The sequence below is a fragment of the Ammospiza nelsoni genome, chromosome 13 (assembly GCF_027579445.1).
Source record: "Ammospiza nelsoni isolate bAmmNel1 chromosome 13, bAmmNel1.pri, whole genome shotgun sequence".
NCBI lineage: Eukaryota > Metazoa > Chordata > Aves > Passeriformes > Passerellidae > Ammospiza > Ammospiza nelsoni.
The window spans coordinates 19266498-19289443 of record NC_080645.1 but is presented as its reverse complement, the minus strand read 5'-3'; the positions used below and the strand labels follow the sequence as shown (position 1 = coordinate 19289443).

General features: G+C 42.3%; 1 protein-coding gene across 2 annotated transcripts; it reads left to right on the top strand.

Annotated features, from left to right (window-relative positions):
* The first annotated feature begins 350 nt into the window (after positions 1-350).
* Positions 351-20974, top strand: ZDHHC7 (zinc finger DHHC-type palmitoyltransferase 7). Of its 2 annotated transcripts, XM_059481651.1 has the most exons (9): positions 351-500; positions 2038-2136; positions 6135-6220; positions 8434-8762; positions 11340-11464; positions 16242-16338; positions 16593-16674; positions 17773-17903; positions 18899-20974. In XM_059481651.1, exons 4-9 carry the CDS (start codon positions 8451-8453, stop codon positions 19073-19075), a joined length of 924 nt encoding a protein of 307 aa, XP_059337634.1. In that variant the 5' UTR covers positions 351-500; positions 2038-2136; positions 6135-6220; positions 8434-8450; the 3' UTR covers positions 19076-20974. The 2 variants fall into 2 exon arrangements, with proteins under 2 accessions (XP_059337634.1, XP_059337633.1); XM_059481650.1 differs by lacking the exon at positions 2038-2136 and having other exon boundaries at positions 355-500.
* The last annotated feature ends 1972 nt before the right edge of the window (positions 20975-22946 follow it).

The window sequence follows — 22946 nt, the reverse complement described above, 5'->3', positions numbered from 1 at the left end:
GCTCCATGAAGGCGCTGCGGGTGTCCCTGCGGGGGCAGGGATAGGACGGGACGGGAGGATCTCTGCCCTCCGTGTCCACTCCATGAAGGCGCTGCGGGTGTGCCAGTGCCTGTGCCCGTGCCCTGCCCTCCGCGCCCGCTCCATGAGGGCGCTACGGGTGTGCCAGTGCCTGTGCCCGTGCCCTGCCCTCCGTGCCCGCTCCATGAGGGCGCTGCGGATGTGCCCAGCTCCAGCCCCATTCCCAGCCCTGCCCTCCCCTCAGGGCCGCGCCAAGGACGCCCCGCCCGCCGCGCTTGCGCGGAGCCGCGCGCGCGTCCCTTCCGCCTCCCGCGGAAGCGCCGCCCCCGCCGCTTCCGGGATCCTGCGGCTCCTGGGGAGCCTCGGGAGCCGCGGGCGCGGTGGCGGCGGGCGCGGAGCTCCAGCGGCCGGGGCCCGGCCCCAGCGCCCCACCGCGCCAGGGCAGCCGCGCCGCCACCGCCGCTGCTGCCGCTGCTGCTGAGGTAAATCCGCTGGCGGTCCCTCGGCGGGTCCCCGCGGCAGGGAGCGCGGTGGCCCCGGGAAGGGCGAGCGGGGAAGGTGATTGGGGCTGAGGTGCCTCAGGCCGGCTGAGCGCTGTGGGCGCACTTCGTGGGGTGTTTCTGTATCTCCCGTCGCTTTCCGCGTTATTTACACGCCTAAAAACTTAAAAATTCTCCCCCGGCAGCTGTGGGCAGGAGCGCCGGTGCGGAGGCCGAAGGGCAGCGGGCGCCTCCCGTGTCTGCCCGGCTCCTTCCCGGCCGTGCCCTGCCGCCTGCTCCGGGAGTTCCCCTCATTTCTGTGCTTCTCCTTTGCCTCATTTCCAGGCGCTTGTAGGAAGTGGGAATGCACGTAGCTCTCAAACGAGAGGGTGGGTTCGTGCGGCACGGCGCGAGTGTGATCTGTGCCGTGGAAAAAAAGGGATTGGGAAATCACTGGCTATTTTTCGAACACATATAAATAATGTATGTTCCTTTTCCGGGTTAAGTAAAGGTGGTCCGTCCGCCTTGGACAAATCCGGTCAATTGGTCCAAATCAGGTGGTAATTGACGCGTTATGAATTAAAAGTCTGTACTTTTTTTACTGAGTATCCACTGGTGTGATGGTATCGGGATGCAGAATTACAGTGATGTAAGTGTTTGCTTTGCTGGAGACATAATTAGGTTGAAGTCGCCGTGACTGTTCACATTAACAGACTTAAATTAGCTCTTTTGAAGTGAATGCTCTCTGGCTTTGAAAATTTGCAGATAAAAAGGAGCCGTAGTGGTTCATTAGGAGATGGAACTGATGTGAAATTTCAGTGGTTTGAGATTAGAGTTAAATAGCTGAGATCTCTTTGTGGCTGAAAGGAATTGGTAATACTTTTATCTCTCTAAATACTCATCTCCCTTCTTGGTTTTCCTTTAGCATGGGATATTTTGTATCATACAGATCTGATGATTTCTTTTTTATGCCTTTTATGAGGGTGGAGAGCTTTTAAAGAAAGTGAATAGATGGAATTTTGCAGTGGTTGAATGGCTGAACATGAAGAATATAGTGGAAATATGAAATGAGGAGCAATTCAACATGAGGAACAATTGAAACAAAGGCTTGAGCACTCCTCTAATGAATATTGGAAGTTGCTAGTGAGAATAGTTTGACCAATAGCATTATTTTTTGAACCTGGGAAGAAGAATCACATGGACATGGATGTGGATATAATAGCTAAGATAAAAATGTGCTTGCCAGGTTGGTATCACAGAGCAATCACTGTGTGTGATACCTGAGCTCTCTTCAGTGGAGTGTGAGGGCAGAGCATGCCCAGATGAATGAAAAAATTAGAAATAAAAAATTACTCTCTCAAGTAGGATGTGATCCATTGCTGTTGGCAAAGAGGCAAAACTTTCAGGTGTCACACGCCAGTGTTGACATTGGTGTGAGCCTGCGGCCCTGTGGGGTCTGATCTGAATTTGAGCTGTGGCCCTGATCCAGAAGAGGCAGAAATCAAAGCCCAGCCACAGATTGTGTTTGTGTCCTTCTCAGGTGAAGGTTGTTTCATCCAGGAGCCTTTTGTCCTTGCTGCTGTGCCCAGGGAGCTCTTGCTGGATCAGATAGTGTTCTTTGCTGGGCAGCAAAGTCAGGGTAATGTATTTTCTTTGACTTTCACATCTCAGGGCGAAAGATCTGTTATTGAAAAAGATATCCTGTTGAACATCTCTGGTATTACTTTGTGCTTTTTATTAAAGTGTTTTGGTATCATAAATCTATTCCATGTCTGATAGCAAAGCTTTGTAAAACTTTGTGTAAACATGTGTCCGGAATACATGCATCAGGGTGTTTTCTTGCTTTTTTATTAACTTCTTTTGCTGTGGATTCTCATATCTGTGTTTTGAGGATGTTTGTAAAGATGCTACTGCCATAAATCATAGAAATGGTTTGGGTTGGAAGGGACCTTAAAGATCACCTTGTTCCCAGCCCCTCTGGGAACATCCTCAAATTAGATGGGATTGCTCAGAGCTCCATCCAGCCTGGCCTTGAACAATTCCAGGGATCCAGGGGCACCCACAGCTTCTCTGGGCACCTGTGCCAGGGCTGCCCACCCTCACAGGCAGCAACTCATTCTGTACATCTAGACTAAATTTCTTCTCTTTCAGTTTAAAAAAAGACATCAGTAATTAGATGATCAACTTCCCAATACTTATGCTGAAGTATTTCTGTCTACTTTTATTCTGAGGAGATTTAGAAGCAGCACATCCCCTTTTCACAGCTGGAAAGGAGCAATTCCAGTGTTTCATGATGGGCTGGCTTAAGGAGAATTGTATTAAATATGTGCTTGGTGAATATTCTCTTCAATGTGTGCACACAAATAATCTCCCATTAATTCTGTGTTCAGAATTAATGTGTGCCTGCAGGAGAGCAGAGATGGACCAGCACAAGGAAAAGGCTGCAAGGCATAAATGGGAAATCCAAGAGATAAACACTTATTATATTGTAGAACAACAACAGCAGGGTTTTGGAGAGATGGTGAGCTGTGCCCCTGAGCATGGATTTGGGATAAGCTGATGGTAACACTGCAGGGTTGTGTCGTGGATCTCCATCACAAGTATTCCAGCTGCTCTCTCCAGAGCTGTGTGCTGTGTTAAGGACATCCCAGGTTCCCAAATTGCTGAGAAGGTGGCTGCTAGACCAGTTCCTGGAAAAGAATCAAAACAGCCACAGCTGACTTTTTAAATGCCTTTACAGCTTAGCTTACCTGGATCTGTAATGAAAGGAGGTGATTCTGCATGAGACCTGGCTCTGTGCAGACATTATCTGATAGATATTTATCTGTCCAAATTGCCCATGGGTGCAGGAGGAGCTTTGCCTGCTTGGTTTGCTTCAAACTCCCAAGTTCCTGGAGTTAATGTTTGTGCTGTAACCTCTTAGGGAGATCACAGGGTTTGATTTGCTTCCAGGTGGGATTTAAACCCATTGTATTTAAGTGCTGCAGGATTATTATTCTAATGTGTTGGTGTCTGTACAACTATGGAGAGAAATCAGAAATGTTGAAATAAAGGCTTTTTCTTTATTCTGTTACCACTGAAATGGGAGGAATCTTAGGAGCTGTCCATTGTGTAGCTTGAAGGAAAAGGCAACCAAAAAATTTCTGCTTTGACAGCTTTTAGCCTGTATATAAATTCTTACTTGTTCAAAAAAATTACAGAGAAATAAGCTTTTCTTTCTTCCTACCATGTTTTTCTGTTCATCCTCAAAAAATAGCAGAGAAAAGGACTGTTCCTAACCCTGAAGTGCCTGTTTTTATAAATTTAATTACCAATCCAGGGACCTTATGATACAATTAGTTGTGTTGTGTCATTTGTCTTCCTAATGCCCTTTGCAACCTTGTCCCACTAAACCCAATGATCTTACAAGGCCATCTTGGTGATCATGAGTTTATAGCATAACTTCTTCAAAAGTTGTGTGTGGATTTTTATTCCATGAGTACATCTGCATTTTAGACCTGAGTTTCAGTACCAGTGAGGTGCAGATCAGATGAGAATTTCAAATAACACCTAAGAGTGGAACAGGGTTGGGTCAGGTTTGATATAACCACGTGTGCAAACATAACATTGGGCATGAAACACTGAATAATTTGGTGTTATCTTCTCATGCTAAATAAAGATTTGTACAAGGTCAAATTAAAAACTGTTGCTTGATGTGTTAGAGGTTGAAGTGTAATGCTTTGCCCTTTTGTACTCTAAGAGTAAATTTGGTTAAGACAGGCACTGAAGCAAATAAATGAAGAATAGAGGGAAGCTGTGAGCATCTCAGTGGGGATGCTGAGCTCTTCATAGAGGGAGAGCTTCCAAACATTGATCCCCTTCCCTCACAGGGACCCAGGTGTGGGCAGATCCCATGGGAATGCCTGAATCCATTATCCCTGCAAAGCTGAGCTGAGGGGACACTTGCACACAAACCAGGAGCTGCTGAGGCTGTGACAAACACAGATTTGCCCAGGACTGCAGTTGGGATTTGGGGCTGAGTGAACAAATCACATCCCTGTCTCGGCAGTGAGCTCTCCAGGAGCTGCTGAGGCTGTGACAAACACAGATTAGCCCAGGATTGCAGGTGGGGTTAGGGGCTGAGTGAACAAATCACGTCCCTGTCTCGGCAGTGAGCTCTCCAGGAGCTGGTGAGGCTGTGACAAACACAGATTTGCCCAGGATTGGAGTTGGGATTTGGGGCTGAGTGAACAAATCACGCCCCTGTCTCGGCAGTGAGCTCTCCAGGAGCTGGGAAGGCTGTGACAAACACAGATTTGCCCAGGACTGCAGTTGGGATTCGGCAGTGAGCTCTCCAGGAGCTGGTGAGGCTGTGACAAACACAGATTTGCCCAGGATTGCAGGTGGGGTTAGGGGCTGAGTGAACAAATCACGCCCCTGTCTCGGCAGTGAGCTCTCCAGCAGCAGCGGGTGGCTGGGAGCTGAATGTGTCACCTGCAGGGCTGAGGGTGTCACTGCCATCCCCAGCTCCCCACGGGTGGGTGGCACTGCACATTAATGGCAGCACTCAGCCTGTCTGCTCCTGTCTCTGCTCAGCTGCCACCAGATGCCACCTCAGTGACAACTTAATGGCTGTGCATTTCACAATATTGTGAAGTTTAAGGGAAGTCTAAAAGCTTATTTGTACAGCAAAGCACAAAGCAGTCGCAGCTTCCTGCAGTGGTACAGGAGAGAAGGGGGTGGTTTTAAACTAAAAGAGGGTCAGCTGGGGTTTGATAGCAGAAGTTTTTCTCACTGAGGGTGGTGAAGCTCTGTCAGGAATATTCAAACTCAGGTGCTTGGGGGTTTGGAACAACCTGGGATAGTGGGAGATGTCCCTACCCATGGTAGGTGGTGGCACCAGGTGACATTTAAAGGTCCCTTCCAACCCAATCTGTTCAATAATTCTGATATGTTCATAACAAACATTTGCATTACTGTCTGGTCTTGCAGTAGAATGTTTGGGTTTATTTAACTATATAAGAGACTTCTCCTTTTCAATTCCCCTTGAGCTGGGAACTTTTGAAAATGGATACTGAAGAACTCCACAGTAATGTTGTGTTTGGAGTATCTGATTCTTACAAGCTGCTTTCAGAAGCTTTTCAAGAAAGTGACTTTGTATTTGCTGTGGCTCTGAAATGTCAATCCTTATGTTACTTTCAAAATATATTAAATTAACTTTGCAAAGAAGAGTGATTTCAATGTCTCAAAATTTACTTCAAATAAATAGAAAATAAAACCAATGAATAAGAAAACCCAAGGTGCTTCTTTAGGCAGCTTTAACCAGACAGCAATTCAGGCCCACACCTCCTGTTCTCTTCCCCAAATAGCAATGAAATGCAAGGTTCTGTGCTGCAATCCTGCTCCAAGTGCCAGGTGGTGATTTCCAAAAGTCAGCCAAAAATATCAAGGTTTCAAGTACCTGATTTCTAAATAAAACACAATCTTTTTCGTTGTGGCTACATGCAGCAAGTTTCAGAGTGCTACTACTGATGTCTATTATTCTATTATTATTCTGTATATTTTTCTGTTCTATTATTGATGTCTGTTATTATTTGTATTTAACAGTATTTTCCTGGTGCAGCTTTGCTAATCAGTTTGTTGGTGATGTCTTTGCAGATTCCATCAGACATGACTATGTGAATGACCAGGGACAAGCCAAAGGCAGGACAGGATGTCAGAATAACATACAAAACATTTTTGAGGTATTTATTTTGTTTTGGATTTCTTTTATTGTGCTAAAATTTTTTTTGTTGTCTTTAAGATATTTAAGCAAAATGAATGCAGGAATTCTGTGCCATTCCATATTAAAAACATTTCTTAAAAGTTTTAGAAGCCCTTTTTTGATGAAGTAATAACTGATTTGCATGGTTATCTTCGTGTTTCAACTGCTAATTACGTATTTTTATGACACTTAAATTTTCTTGACCACAATGGTTGGTGTTGTCCCAAAGTGCTATTTGACTTAATAGGGACAGATTGTAGTTTTAATTCTGAACATTAAGAAAAATCAGGATAATTTGAACTGAGTGAAAAGAGGGCCATATTTAGGTTAAGTTAAGCTTAAATTACTTTTAAAGGAGATAAAGTTCATTCTTTCCTAAGGTAATTTTCTAGTGTTTGACATCTTCATCCTTGGCTTAGCAGCTGCATTCTGGTGAGAGAGAGGAATTTTGTCCAAAAAAAGCCCAATGTGTGAACAGAAAATACAATTTAACTCCAAGAAATTGTAATAGATGCAAGCAGCAGAGCTGGATTTCAGTTTGTTGTGTTCCACAAGCAGAGGATGTGTCCTTCAGACACCTCACAGTGTCCTGGGAGCTTCCCAGCTGTTTTTGCAGTTGCTCTCACATCTCTCTGCTGCATCTGCATGGATTTATTTTCATTTCTGGTTTCTTGGATTGCTCCTGCCTGGATTTCCTGGGCAGAATGTGTTATTCTGATTCCTGAATCAGAGAGTTTTTAAAGGGTTTTATTAAACAGCTTTATCAAACACCATCTCAGTGCCAGTGTCTTCATCTGGTAATGGTCACTTGGGCCATTCTAGAGGAACAAAGTGATCCCATATTCACTATCTTGGGATGGAAATTGAAATTGCTGTGCCATAATCCCTACAGTCATGTACAGGCTGCCATTAATAAGGGGGGAAAAGGGAGACCTCTGTGTGCCTGTGATAAATCAATAGAAATGCTCTCAGGTTTCTCTCAGACAAGGCCTTTAATAGCAGGAATCAATAGGATTTTTAGAACACAGTATACTTTTAAAGCAGCAGGATATTCTTGAGGCCTAATGATTAAGTTTTAATTTGTCTCCTGTTTGTTGGTAGCACTTCAGTTCTGCTATTCCATGTCTTTCCTTGGGAGAGATGTCTGGAAAATAATTCTGTTTTCATGAGAACTGTTGAGGCTTCATGTCTGGTTTTGGCTCCATGTTGGAAGGACAACAAAGGCCTAAAAGAGTTTCATGAAATTAAATGAATTAATGTGTTCTTTGAAAATCTGATTCATGTAATCTGTTGCCATGTTCATTTAACCAGAACCATTTGTTTCCCTTAAGGTTGGGCTGATCTGAGACCATTTGATAAGCTATCCAATAGATCTTGTGGTTTTTCCAAAACAATAACATTTTTTGTCAACAAATTTAGCTGCTTTCTGACTTGCTGCATTGTTTGTTGTGAGCAGTGTATTAGAGCAGCTTTATTTCCATCCTGGTTCCTTTGTACTCTTCCCTCACTTGCTGGAGCAGAATGAAAAGTCAACAGGCTGGTGCCATAATTTGCTGTTTTAAAAGAGACATGAGCTGTAATTTAATGACTTTGCCAGTTTAGTTTGAGATAAAAGAGAGAAGTTGAGTTTTTGACAAAAGAGGAGGAGTGGTTTATGAGCACAGCATGATGGAAATGAAACCAGTCTAAAATCCCTTTGTCAGGCATTGAAGTTGCATGTTATTGGTGGGTTAACTCTGGCTGGACATCCACCAAAGCTGTTCTGTGTCTCTCTCAGAGAGGGGAGAGAAAAATATAAAAAAAAGCCTTGTGGGTCCAGGTAAGAGCAGGAGAGATCAGTCAGCAATTACCATCACAGGCTTGACCTGAGGAAATCAGCTTAATTTATTACCAATGACATTAGAGTACAATAATAAGAAATAAAGGCAAAGTAAGAAACAAACAAACAAAACTAATAACAAACAAAAAAACCACCAAAACCTTAAAAGCTGTGCCCCCTTCTTTCACATTCATCTTTCTGCACTCACAGAATCGCTCAGGTGTCGATCAAAAAAAATCCCAATTCTGTTTTGAACTTGAACATGCTTTATCTCCCAGAAACAAAACCCCAGAGCCAGCTGTGCTCTATTTCCTCATTAATAATGAATAACAGTGATGATGATGATGGTGGTGGTGCTGTGTTTGTCCCTGCAGGGCGAGGCCAGCAAACCATGCAGTCATCAGGGCACCGTTTCCGCGATGTCGAGCACCACCCGCTCCTGGCCGACAATGACAGCTACGACTCCTCCTCCTCCTCCTCGGAGGCTGACATGGCTGACAGGGTCTGGTTCATCAGGGATGGCTGTGGCATGGTCTGTGCCATCATGACCTGGCTCCTGGTGGTCTATGCAGACTTTGTAGTGACTTTTGTCATGTTGCTGCCTTCCAAAGACTTTTGGTACTCCGTGATCAACGGGGTTCTCTTTAACTGCTTGGCAGTGCTGGCTCTGTCATCACACCTGAGGACTATGCTGACTGATCCAGTAAGTATCCAAGAGTTCCTTGGCATTGGATTGTCCCCTCCATCTGCACAGAAGTTTGGAGAAGTCTTCTGCTGGGAAAAGTAGTGCTAGAGTCAAAATCCTCGTGTTAGATTCAAAATCCTCGTGCTAGATTCAAAATCCTCGTGCTAGATTCAAAATCCTCGTGCTAGATTCAAAATCCTCGTGCTAGATTCAAAATCCTCGTGCTAGATTGAAAATCCTCGTGTTAGATTCAAAATCCTCGTGTCAGATTCAAAACCCTCAAGGTTTTGATGATACCTGTGCTAATCATCAGGATGGTACCTCTACTTCTATTACTCTATTAATAAAACCATGGAACAGTCAATATAAAATTTATAAAAGTGTTAGACTCAAAAAAATCAGTAATATATTACTCCAGGTCCTGAAGTAGCTAGTAAAGTTTAGTCTTCTATGTCCTCATTTTTCTTACTGTTTTTTCATCTGATTTATTTTCAAAATTTGTGCCTTTATCCTTCTGCATCTCTTGAAATGCTCCCATGCTTCCCACGGAAGAACTTTTAGAGGTGGATGTGCTACAAAACCTCAGGCACACTTGGCATAATGGAAAAACCACTGTTCCCTGTGATTCCTGAATTTTTGTCCTTGGATATTTGGAAAGGGAAGGGAGATTTAAACTGGACACACATTGAAGCATTGTAGGTGTAAGAGGTCTTGAAAGTGCTCATTTCTTAGAACTTTTACTCCTCAAGATTTCAAGTGATTAAATGGTTGATTTTGTACTAAAATCTATTACTGTTTTTAAGGAATAAGTTTAGGAAAAACATCTGTTTTCTCCAGATTTTTGGAGAAAAATGGAGATTTTTCTCCAGTAGCAGTGTATAGAGAAACATTCAAAAACCCAGCAGGGTGTTGCAGTTAATGATTTTCTAGCTCTTTGATTTACTTCTGTCCACACCCAGTGATGGAATATCACAACTTGTACAAACTGTGACAGCTCAGAGAGTTAATGGTTTAAGGATTTATTGCTTATAAATATGAGCTGGTAAAGCTGGGTGTCTTTCTAGACCTGTGGTGTTTTTTATGATGCAAACTGAGATGAGTCACTGCTTTTTTCCTCCATTCCTTTCGTGCTGACTCCCAGAATGGAAGGCACAACTGTGTGATAGAAACTAAGATGAAAGGAATGAACTGCCTCAAAACTCAAGTGAATTAAATTTACACTTGTAACTATAAAAAATAGATTTTTGCTGGCTGGCTGTGACTGTGAAAGATGGTTTTGAAATAGAGTGTATTTTTGTCAGCAGAATGCTTGAAAGCATGGTCTGAGGTTCTGATCCTTGTGGCAGGTGAACAGGGGAGTGTGAGATGTTTACACCAAATATTAACTGGGGTGAGAACGTTCAGATTGCAAAATCCAGCTCAGGAGTAGAACATGAGTGTTGAAGGAAGTCCCTGTGAGCACCTGGTCAGGTTTGGAGCACCACTCAGCCACAGAGCTCACCTGGGACAGGACCTGGGCTTGTCTTGGCCAACACAAACACAAATTTATTATTCCAGGCTATAGGTAACAAAAACTCCCCTGAGCAGAGAGGTGTTTGGCAGTGGAATCTGAGTTCCTGCTGGGTTCTTTATTCTGTCCCAGATGTTCTTATGGTGTCTGTGTCAAGTGCTGATGTTGCCAGGGTTTTTTTTTTTTTTTTGAATGAGAATTAATTCTAGAATGTTGCACTTGGCTCAGGCTGACCTGCAGAAGGCTCTCCCTGTGTGAAGGAAGTGCTGACCTGGAGCAGTGGTGCAGAAAATCCACTTGGCTGCCACATCCCAGTTTGTTTCACAATCACTTCCCCTCACAGATGAGGCTTTATCTCCATCAATGAGCAGGGTGACGTTGATGCTGAATTATTTTCTCCTTACTAATCCAAATTTAGATCCTGATCTCAGGATGCAGCTCTGTGGTAATCAGATCAGAGAACTAATCACTAAAAGTTAATTTCTTTTCCCAATCAATTATTTTTCGTTTGAATCAGTTCCTTCAACTCTTTACCACAAAGCTGCACAATAAAGAAGAGTAAAGGAGCCGTTGCTGGTCCTGGTAACAGTGGTCAAGCTAAAGATTTTAGGAAAGAAAATTACATTTCTCAAAAACTTGGGGCAGGTGGTTAAACCCTGGCTTCAGACAGTTGAAATAACATCTTTCAAGTAGTTGCTGATTTTTGTGGATGGCTTCACCCATTAATCAAATTCCACAAGAAATATTCAGGGTAACTCCTCAGCAAATGATGGGCAGTGTTTGTATCTGCAGGGTAAGATGTGTCTCCCTCTTCATTTCTGTGGGCTGGTGACAGGATATTCTATGAGAATTAAGCTAATACTTGGCCAGAGATGAGTCTTGCTGGAATAAAGCTGAATTTGAGGTCAAGCAGAGGTAATTTATTCATTTGGAATTGATTCTGGCTTGTAGCAGACTGGCTTTGAATAAATGAACTTATTTCAGCAATTATCCTGAGGTTACTGGTATGAAGTCTATGAAATGTATTTTTAAATGCTCTCATGCCATTTAAGAAGCTTTTTCTCCTCTAATTGAAATGATTTCAGGGGGCTGTGCCCAAAGGAAATGCCACTAAAGAATACATGGATAATTTGCAGCTGAAACCAGGAGAAGTGATCTACAAATGTCCCAAGTGCTGTAGTATCAAACCTGAGCGTGCACACCACTGCAGGTATGCCAGACTTCCTTCCACACTTCTGCTTTTGGAGGCCTGGAATAACAATCCTGATATTTGTTCATTTTTTCCCTCACAAATTTCTTTTGGTATCCACTAAACTTTCAAATTCCTACATTGCAGTGTATTTTGTAAGTGTAAGGTACAAAAAATGACTGTGGATGAGGGGAGAGAAGTAAGGAACTCTAAGGTTTTATTACAATAACTGTGCTCTGGTGTCTTAAATAATTTAGATCAGTGAATATCTTTTCCTGTACATCATTGCAGTTATTTGTGCTGTGCTGTGGGTAATGCAGGGCAAAGAAAAGAATCTCAAATTTCTCAGGGAGCTGATTTAAGTGACTCCTGCAGTCTTAAATGAACAAAATTTAGAGTAGTTTAAAATCATTACTTTGTGTCATCTTTTCTTTGCAGCGCATTTGAAGTTATATGTGAATTGGCAGATTATTTTCCCAAAGTTGCATGAATAATGGGTTAAATGCACTTCCACTTAGTGAAAATCCATTTGAATAAGGACAGAAATGATGATCATTTGAACTAAACACGCTATGGAGGAGATAGTAAATGTATATTTTTAATTCCCAGTCTTTGGAGTGTTCAGGCACTGTGGAAATGCTTTTGTAGTGTTTATTGTGTGCCAGTTGAAAATAGCTGTGCCTGCATAATCAGGGCTTACATAAAGATGCAAATGCTTCTGGTGGCTCTCTAGGTGTGGGGAGTGATGTGTGTTGAATTGTGAGAACTACTAAATCGAAATCTCTGCCTTAGTGCCTGTCAAAAGAACAGAGCAGAGTCTTGTCAGGACTCTGAGATGATTCTGGAGCTTTGTGGGTTCTAAATTAAAAACCTCATGTGTGTGTGTCAGTGCTCAGTGCTACGGCTGAGAAGCTGCTCCCATTTATAAATCCTCAGCCTTGGCATGGAGCTCCTGTTCCTCTCTCAGCTCCGAGTGGGATTTTGGATCTGGAGTGTGAAGGGAGAAGTTCCATGGATAAACAGGGGAGGATGGAATGCTCTCCAGTTGCTCTGTGTGTGCTTTAGGCTGGCTTTGCTCAGGTGCACATCCCTGGCTGTGCAGAGATGCTGCTGCTGCTGCTTTGTCAGCTCAGGAGGGCTCCCTGGAGGATGCCTGGGGGTGGAGGCAGCACAGCTGCTCCCAGAAAATCCCCGGGGATCCAGGAGAGCTCACATGGCCTGCCTCTGTGTCTGTGAGGGACAGCTGGGAGCCCTGCCAACATGGCCTGCATCTCATTTCCTCATCCCATATTCAGGTTGAGACCTTGCAGGTATCTGTGGAAAGCATTCCCCACATTTTGGTCCTGGTAGAATTTGCTAATTTGGAAGGAGCCCTAAGTGAAGACATCATCTGTTGAAATACTCCAGCTCTTTTTCTGTCTTATGTACCAGAGATCCTGGAGCTCAAATGCCTCCTTTAGAGCAAGAATTTGAGCAGCATTTATTTTTAAAGAAGAGCAAGAATTGATAATGTGTGTGATAAAGCTGATATTTTCAAAGGGGTTTTTTCCCCAAGCACCTGTTTGGGGTTCCAGCTTTGTCTGTCTTAGGCATTGTTTTAATCCTTGATCAAATATTTTACCTAAGGGTAAAGGAGTGATTTTGGGGCTTGCTCAGTGCATCCCTGGCTCCACACAATATCTGAAAGAGAAAGGCAGAGCTAATTTGGAAGGAGCCCTAAGTGAAGACATCATCTGTTGAAATACTCCAGCTCCTTTTCTGTCATATGTATCAGAGATCCTGGAGCTCAAATGCCTCCTTTAGAGCAAGAATTTGAGCAGCATTTATTTTTAAAGCAGAGCAAGAATGGATAACGTCTGTGATAAAGGAAATACCTGATCTTTTCAGAGGTTTTTTTTTTTCCCAAGCACCTGTTTGGGCATTGTTTTAATCCTCTAATCCTTGATCAAATATTTTACTTAAGGGTAAAGGAGGCATTTTGGGGCTTGCTCAGTGCATCCCTGGCTCCACAGAATATCTAAAAGAGAAATCCAGAGCCTGAAGGTGTTGTGAGGCTGCTGTCATGTTTTTCTCAGCAGTTGGATTTCTGGTTTAATTGTCTTTGTTTCTGTTAGTTTGATTCTTTGCCTTCAATTTATCACTGCAGGAGTTTACCCAATAGAAAAAGGGTTTGTTTGATTATGCTGCCAATTTTTTTTGTTGGTTTGCAAACTCATTCCAAGGACATTAAAAGGATGATCTAGTCCCAAGTATTTAAAGTGGCAATTTGCTGATAGAAGAGGCTTGAAAATGGAAATTGAAGTTGGTTGCTGTTGGGAAATACTTACACTCAGAAAGCCACAGTGCATGTTTTCAGTAGTAAATTATTAACAGAAGAGACTCTTAGGATGTAGTTACGAAAATTGTTGTGCAACACTGCAACAGAAGTTCTTTTAAGGCAGAAAAATAGTTTCATAATACACATTAGTGATGGGGAAAAGAGCAAGAACCTTTTATTTGCAGCTAAGCATCTGTGAAATCAAGTGATGCAATTGAAGTGATGTTTTAGTGAGCAGTTAACATTTTCAGCCCTATCCTGAGTGAAAGGGATTTCATTTTCACTGAAGGAGCACAGCTGTCATCATTTCTGCCTGCTCTGAGTGTTTGTGTGTGGGGAACTCTGAATAAAGTCACTGAGATGTTTCCACCAGGCTCCCAGGGAATATCTGTTACCCACACCCATTTCTCCTGAGTCTTTAGCTGTGTCTTTCTGAATGTTATCTGTGCCATTCAGAGCTGTAATTGCACCTGCCTGAGTTCATGGAGAGACTTTCCTCCATGCACAGGTGATGTTCTCTTTGCTTCTCTCTTGTGACAACCCTGGGTGCAGCTGGAGGAGGGATTTCCCCAAACTCCTGCTGCATAAAAAGGAATAAAATACAAGGGATGAGGTAGGAAGAAGGCAGAAGCACTGCTGGAAGCATTGCTGTGAGATTGTTTGGGGGAGATCAGGCATGAAGGCAGGGTTCCAGATATCTGAGCTCTTGTGAGAGCTCTGTGTGGGCTTGTGGGAAATTCTGAATGAGCAGAATGGAGTCCTGCCCACCTCACATCCTCCAGCCTTCAGCTTGATTGAGCCTGGGTAGGTTTTACTCAGCACTTCACATTAATGTTGCTTTTTAGAGTGCTGGCATGGATTCTGTGGCACATCAGGAGCCTTGTCTGGTTGTGGCACTCGGGGAAATGAGAGGCTGAACTTGCAGGCAGCAAGGAAAGACTTTGGAGGAGCGTCCTGAGTGTCTCTTCCTGTGTGAAACCCCCTTTTCCTGCACCAGGGAGTGGTCGTAGTGTTTATCTGCTGTTGGGATTTTCACTTGTATTTAAAAAATCATTTGTAGCAGAGGATGAATCCTTTAATATCCACAAAACAAAAAGCAGGGGGAATGTGGTGCTGGGTTTTGATAGCCCAGAGCAAAGGCAGCTTCACTTGGGATTCTGCCCCATAACCTGCACATGGTGTGTTCTGCCTCGTGCTGAATTACTTTAGAATCATACAAAAGTGACAACTTAACAATTACTTTCTGCCTCAGAGCACTGATTTCCCCCACACCTCCCTGTTTGTTTTGTCTCTCCAGTGACAGTCACCCAGCCTTGCTTTGTGCTTTGTCACTGCAGCACTTGTAGATACCACACCTAAATCAGCCTGTGTCAAAAACAAAGAGATTTTAATAACAGTGCCTGCATTTTTTAGGCTTATTTGGCTTGGTGACTGCTGAAGTGAAAATGTTTAATATTCTGTGGGAAAATCTGGAGCACTGAGTGTGTGGCTGTCTTAAGTACAAAGCTGGGAAAATGGAATATCAGCATTGCTCAAGCTATTGATTTATGAAGAGCTACAACAGATGTTGCAGCTGTTTCATTTTTGGTGTGTAATTATTCACATTTGGCTGCAGAACTGAGCCCTCTGCTGCTGTATGGCAGATGTAAAATGGAGTTATTGGAGTATTTATTTGGAGTTATTGGAGCATTTATTTGGAGTTATTGGAGCATTTATTTGGAGTTATTGGAGTATTTATTTGGAGTTATTGGAGCATTTATTTGGAGTTATTGGAGTATTTATTTGACTTCTGTGGACATAGCCTTGACCCCAAACTGGGCAGGAACAAGAGAACCAGCAGAGAACAAGAGTGTTCAAGAACTCATGGACAAGTAGCTACTTGATAAGTGCTGGTTATAATTTCAATATTTGTGTTTTCTCTTGAGGAAGTGAGGTTTGATACTCTAAGCTGTGCTTTAGTTGAGATTTTGATTGCATAAGTTTAGAATTTTATGGCCAGTTGAGGTCTCAAAGAGTGACAGTTTCTCCCTTGAAGATGTGAATTTCTTGGGTTTCTTCGTATCCACAAACAAAATTTACAACTTGAAACCCTTTAAAAGTGAAATATTTATCTAAAATACTTCTCCAGAAGGGAAATGTCTTATAATACTGAATGAGAGAGTCTTATTAATACTGAATTCAGCTATCTGAGCTGCAGGTGTCTGAAGTTCTGGATTTGTTTTATTCTGAGGAGTATTTTATGTACACAGTCCATTTTGGAGCACCCAAAAGCTGAGTTGTGAGAATGAACAAGCAGTTTCTTTAAAGAAATGCAAATAAAATCCCTGTCTGCAGTTTGTCAAGAAATATTTTAGCACATCATGCTGTGACCACTGGCTGCCCTTGGTTCTACATTTCAAATACAATTTCTACAATTTCAAATACAATTTCTACAATTTCAAATACAATTTCTCAGCAGAAGCCTCTTGTCCTTTTTTCCAGTATTTGCAAGCGATGCATCCGAAAGATGGATCACCACTGCCCCTGGGTGAACAATTGTGTGGGGGAGAAAAATCAGAGATTTTTTGTTCTGTTTACGGTAAGTGAGCAGCAGCAGCAGCTTGATTTTAGTCTGAATTTCCCTTGGTTATAACAATTTAGGTTGTGCTTGGTGAGTAATGGCTTTAGGACATGATTGTGTTGATAAATTGTGTGGGTTTGTTCTTTCTGTGCAAGGGATTTCTACCCACATTCATTTTAGTTTTGTGCTGTTGTTTCAAAGTTGCTTCTTCAAAGTTTTGCTGTGTTTTATGCAGTGGCAGTGAGTGAAATGATGCTGTCTCTTGTTTGCAGATGTACATAGCCCTAATTTCAGCTCATGCTCTTGTACTCTGTGGATTTCAGTTCTTCTCCTGTGTCCGAGGGCAGTGGACTGGTGAGCAAATAAATACTTAATTTTCATTATCATAGTCTAGTAGATATTAGGGAAAAGTCATAGCATTCCTATTTTAGTCCCGTCTTTCAGTGATATCCTTAAAACATTTCAGATCTGTTTATCCATCACTTTCCTTTTCCTTTCTGGTTTTTCCTCTCCCTTTCCTTCAGTCATTCTCTGTAAGGGCTGTGGCTGTCAGGGGCATTCTCACTGCCTTTACTCACAGTAGTAATTTACTGCCTCTGTAGTGGGAAGGAAACTGAGCTGGTCCTCAATCACCTCAGCACAAAATCACCTAAACCTGGGCTCTGTGTGCCCCACCTCAGTTCTGGGAATGGCACCTGAAATTTAAACAGATTTCTCCCTCTTTCCGTTACTGGAGCTCCTGCAGAAAGGAAATTCCCTAAACTATCCCAGTTTTTTTAATTTAGGCTTCTAGCTTGTATTTCTTAATGTTCCAATGTGCCAGAGCTCATTTTGGTCTTGTGCTTTTGGTATATGAAGCAACAGGGAAATCCATGTGATTTTTCTTTTTTTCTGAGTATTTCATTAAATGGATGGAATCTTAGAACTTTGTTTTACTTGAAACATTCACCTTCTGTACACTATCCCTGTTTAAATATATTTGAGTTAATCAGGTGATCAGAGGCTCTCCAGAGATGTGTGAGGCAGAACTTGATTACTTTGTGTGGAGAATTAAAACAAAAAGAGTAATAAAGCAATGACAGCCAAGTGGAACATCTGTATTAGCAGTCAGGGCTGAGGTGGGGATGGTTTTACAGCCTCTGTCTTGCAGAAAGCTCCAAGCTGCTTCTGTCCTGTGCAGTTCTGAGTTCTTCACTCCCCTCATGTGCAACCATTTATTTGATAGCCTTGAAATCCTGAGGCAGGATTGCAGAAATAGTTACCATGTGCTTCATAGGAAGCCAGAAGTGTTACTACCATAAAATTCTTTATTTTCTTGATCAGCAAATAAAGCTGCTGCAAAATCAGAAGTTTGTTTTAAATGTGAAATATTATTTCAAGTGTCAGACATGTAGGACATGCTCTATAATTTACTGTTGGTTGTTTTGTAACTACAATATTTCATTTTCACAGAGTGCAGTGACTTCTCCCCACCTGTAACTGTGATCCTGATGATCTTCTTGTGCCTTGAGGGTTTTCTGTTTCTCACTTTCACTGCAGTCATGTTTGGCACCCAAATCCACTCAATATGCAATGATGAAACGGTAAAAACCTTGACTTTTTTTATTCTGTAACATTTATTCTGGGAAGATGTGATTAGGTGGGGTTTTATTTGCATGAGGAGAGGCTCTTATTTCAGAGAAAGCTGCAAAACGTCAATCATTCATCATTTTTATTTTCTGCACTTGGGGGAAGACTGGAATGCTTTACTGGGGGTTGCTTTCTAACAGAAGTTCTTGCACTATTTGCTTTTTGACATTTTGTAATTTGGTTTAAAAATGACAAAGAATGCAAAGCTTCTGAGTTGAGGTTTGACTTTCCCTTCTCAGCTGGTAGAAATTCCTGCTGGGTGCCATGGGAAGTGTCTGCTTTTCTCAGGTTTACACTGAAAAATCATTCTCTCTCATCTCTTTGTGATACATTTTATCAGAGGATAAAACAGTTTGGGCCTTTGGCTCCTGTATCCTTAGATCTGCAGTGTCACACCTGGAGAGAATAATTGCTTGGAAACACAAGGGAATTGAATCCTGTGACTGTTCAATATTTTCTCATGTTTACAAGTGTATTTCTGTACTGAGGAGAAAGTGCAAAACAACTGGTAAATATTGAGCCTTCATTAGTGGGAAGCACAAAAAATGACCATCAAAATAATGCATCGAGAGAGTAATCCTGCCTGCAGTAATTGTGGAGCAGGAGCCTTATTGTCTGCTTTCATCAACTGGGTAAACAACTTGTAGTGTAGGATATTGCACGTGGATCCATCAGCTTTTCTGGGATTTCTGTCTTTTAGCTTGAGGGGGAAAGAGATAGAGATATCAACCTTCTTGTACATATTTTATGTTCTAAATCTTCTTCCCTGTATCCACAGGGCTAAAACACTTTCTAACTTCTCCCTTAATAATTAATAAACAACAGTAAGAAACTAATCAGCTGAGGCACAATGAAACAGCACAATAAAAATGCAAGCCCGGTTTTTACGACCAGGTTTTATATTAGATTAAACTAAACCTTGGACGTGCCTGCCTGTGTTTATTTGCAGGAGATTGAGAGACTGAAGAGTGAAAAGCCGACGTGGGAGCGCAGGCTGCGCTGGGAAGGGATGAAATCTGTGTTTGGGGGCCAGCCCTCCCTGCTGTGGATCAACCCCTTCGCAGGATTTCGCATCAGGAGGCTTCTGCTGCGAGGGAAGAAAGGAGGACCCGAGTTTTCTGTTTGAAGATGTTGGAACTTGCAAGAATCCTATATAGTATTTATTTTGGGGCCAGAGAAGGCTGTCTACATATAATCTGTGACCAGGTGAAACTGATATCAGACATTTGCTTGTAGCAAGCAGAGTTTTCTACGTTTGTCACAGACATCTCATTAATTCTGAGACAGGAACTGGATCTGCCATGATCTTCACAGCAGGATAAGCACGTGGTCACACTAAAGAAGCCAAATGTTGTCATGCTACTGTAATTTATTTTCTGAGATTACTTCCCCATTTTTTTGTTTTAAACCCTTTTTATTTGATAAATGTCTGGGGAATTAATTACCTGTGTGTTTTTATAATGAGTCTAAGTCCTTGGATGCCGTTGTCAATCATTAGGAGGAGCCTTCTGGTGGGAGTTGATCTCCAGTGAGACACAGCCTTCCTTGTCAGTCCAGATTTCAGGGAATTGTGCTTTGTTCAGTTCTCCTTTCTCTTTCAGCAGAGCTGTCCCTGTGTGTCCCACACATTCCTCATGTGTGGGTGCTGCCCAGGAAGGTGCCCAGCACTGTCACACCCTGCCCGGGCTCCCTAAAGCATGCCCTGTGTTTGGCAGTGCCCGTCCCATCTGGCATTTAGGGAAAGGCTGGATTTTCACTGCCTGGGGGCCAAATCCTGCTCTGGGATGTGCATTTCCAGTTCCACCTGCTTTGATTGCAGAGGAGCTCAGGTGTGCACTGTGCAGGGATGAGTGGGACCAGTGCCCTGCAGTGTGAGGTGACACTGAGTGACAAACTGGGGCTCATTCACTGCAAACACTTTGTCCTCGTAGGGTCTTGCTCTGCCCCTTTTTTACTGTACAGACCCTTCATAGAGGGAAAGCTGTTCATGATCCCTTGGACAAAGACAGCAGAGAAAGAGGCAACTTCCCTCCTTTCTCAAGTACAGCACATCTTAAATGTAGAAACATCTGCAATATTCTTTTGAATTTAACCATTTCCAACCAAAACTACTTTGAAGAAACGAGAGCAATATAGATCTAGAACTGCTTTATGTGGGCCTGACAAACAACAGTAGTGCTAAAAAATGTTCATAAATCTGCAAGTAATGAAATACAAGCTGCAAGTAATAAAAATCCAGCTAAAAGTTGATTCTTTAAAAATGACATTTAGACTATTTTTTGTATTATTGTTAACCTATAAATGACTGACCATATAAAGGATAAAGCAGGAGCCTTGATGCATAGCTTGAAATCGTGCCTAGAAAGTAAATAGCTCCCTGTTTTGGGACTTGCCTTAAAATTGTCCTGTTCTTGCTTTTGCTCAGCCAGTGGCACTGGTGACCTGTCCCACCTGCAGCAGCTCAGAGCTCTGCATTCCACCCTTTGTGCCCTGCAGGAGCTGTTTCCTTTCTCAGTGCCCTGCTGCTCCATCTCTCTGTGGCATCCTGGTCCCAGCTCCATCAGTTTCTGTTCCATGGCGTGGCTGAAGGCACTGAGGGATCCATTTCTTGGCTGTGCCCTGTGAACAAAACTGTGCAATACTTTGGGGTGTTTTCACTTTGCTTTTGGGGGAGGGTGGTGGTGTGGAATGCTGGAGCCTTCCTAGGTGGAAATCCACTGGAATTGCAGTCCTGTGAACAAAACTGAGGGGGAAGCTGGAGAGGTTCCACAGGATTCTGTGCAGGTTCAGTTGCACATCTTAAAGACTGGGGAGAAAAAAAAAGGTGTCTGGCTTTGTCCTGAGGCTCTTACTGTGTAAATTGTTCAATGGGAAAATCAGAAAATAGCAAAATAGCACTCCAGGTGGTTGGACCCTGTGACTTGGCAAATGTGTGCGTGTGAAATCCGGTTTACTCGGCTTTTCAAATCCTTACCTTGTCTTTTTTTTTATGTAAAAAAAAATAAACTAATGAATTGAAGTCTTAGTTGATTAACTTCTCTGTATGTCAGGGGTTTTTTTACATATATTTAGATTGAAGCAGCTTCAGGGAAATAGTCTTGAATCCTTTGGTAATTAATTTGTATTTATATTAATTAACTGCTCCAAATTAAAGAGGTTCCTCTGCTTATTAAGAATTTTAAGCTACACTTTTTTAGCCCTTCTTGATCATTCCCTTTTCTTCATCCTCTGGTGTAGTTGCTTATTTTATTAAAGAACCATGGAAAGATTTACATGGGAAGGGATCTTAAAGCTCATCTTGTTCCCACCCATGTTGTCTGAGGTGAGTGGGAAAACATTTTCAGTCTGAAAACTCACCCCAGTATTCCAGCCTCTGCACTTCCAGGGAATTTGGGATAAATACTGGTTGGAGTCTCCAGATTTTCTGTGCAAATGTTGGATTTTCCCTCCGTTTCTGCAGCCTCTGGAGCAAAGAGATTTCTGAGCCTGGAGAGCAGCAGGTTGGGAGCGTCCACCCAAACAAGGGGGAGGAGGAACAAATGGCAGGAAAGGATGGGGAGACTCAAAACTGTTCACTTCCCCTTTGCAATAATTCTAAAAAACACTTTGAGATTTTTTCTGGGTCTGTATCACACTCTAATGTTTCTATGGAGAAAGGAGCTCCAAATCCGTGAACACAGACTTTGTGCCAGTGCTGCTGATATTTTGGAGCAGGTTAATGATTATGTTTGATTATGTTCATGTGTATTTTAAGGAAGAGTTTGTTCATTCTCTGAAGGGAACAGACATCCCAGCAGATGGATCCTGCCAATTTATCTCCTTTTTATTTTCTTGTTTAATTTCTAGTAGCAATGTCAGTATTGTTCCAGACATCCTTTCTGAAGTCTTGGACTTAGCAAGAATTCATTTATGGATTTCTTTATGCCTGTCCTTGCAGAAATGATGAATTTCTATAATTGTTCTGCTTCTCCCTGTTGGCTTCAGGCCCAAGAGAAAGAAAATGGCTTAAGGGGTTTTGCAATACAGAAATTGGGCTGTAAAATGATTCTGGAATCTGTTAATAACGCTAACATGAAGTGCACCAGCATTGGTTCTGTATATTTATTATTTTTTTCTTCTGAACAGGGTTACAGGTCAATTTTAATTTTAATGTGGTTGGTGCTTCTTCATTGATGAGATTTGTTAAGTTTTTATTCTCCTTCTTTCACTTAGTCATGGTTTTTTATGTTCTGAATGTATTTTAAATTTTTTTTCCTGCCTGTGTTCCAGTAGCACATCTGCACCTGTCCTGCACTTCACTCTTGTCATCCCCAACCAGAGCCCTGGAAATTATCCAGCAGGCATCAAAGCAAGCACAGGCTGCTTTTTAATAACACGAACAAAACTCTGCACCTCCAAAATATTTCTGTAATTTCTCCTGGTTTTATAGTGCAGCATAAAGTTAATATTGGACCCACATTCAGTGTTAAAGATGCCAAATATTAGAATTGGCAAGGAAAGGGATAACTCAGAAATATTTCAATATTTTCTTGCCTGAGGTGCCCCATTCTGATAAGTAGCTGGCACCTGACAAGGGAAATATTATTAAATGATGGATTTGAACCTTTTTTGTTAACAAACCATGATTGCAATAAAATAGTCACTTGCAAGGTGTGTTTGCATAAAAATGTTGGTTTAATTAGAGTGAGGTTTGAGATAGGGAAGCCAGAAAGAGTCACAGCAAAACTCTCTATTTTGGGCCTTTATACAGTGAATTATTGTTGCTGCAAATCTTCACCAGACCAGCTGAACGCTGAGGGCTGAGTCTGATACCCACAGGTGCACTGACAACTTTATTTTCTTCTTAGTTTGTGAATTCCATCAGTATCCAGAGAAAGCCAGGCTTTGCAGCCAGAGGTGATTCTTTTTAATGAAAAATATGAAAAATAGATACCTGTATTGGAGAAATCAGTGGAGAACCTTGGAAACTGGGTTTTGAATTCAAGGAAAAAAGGCAA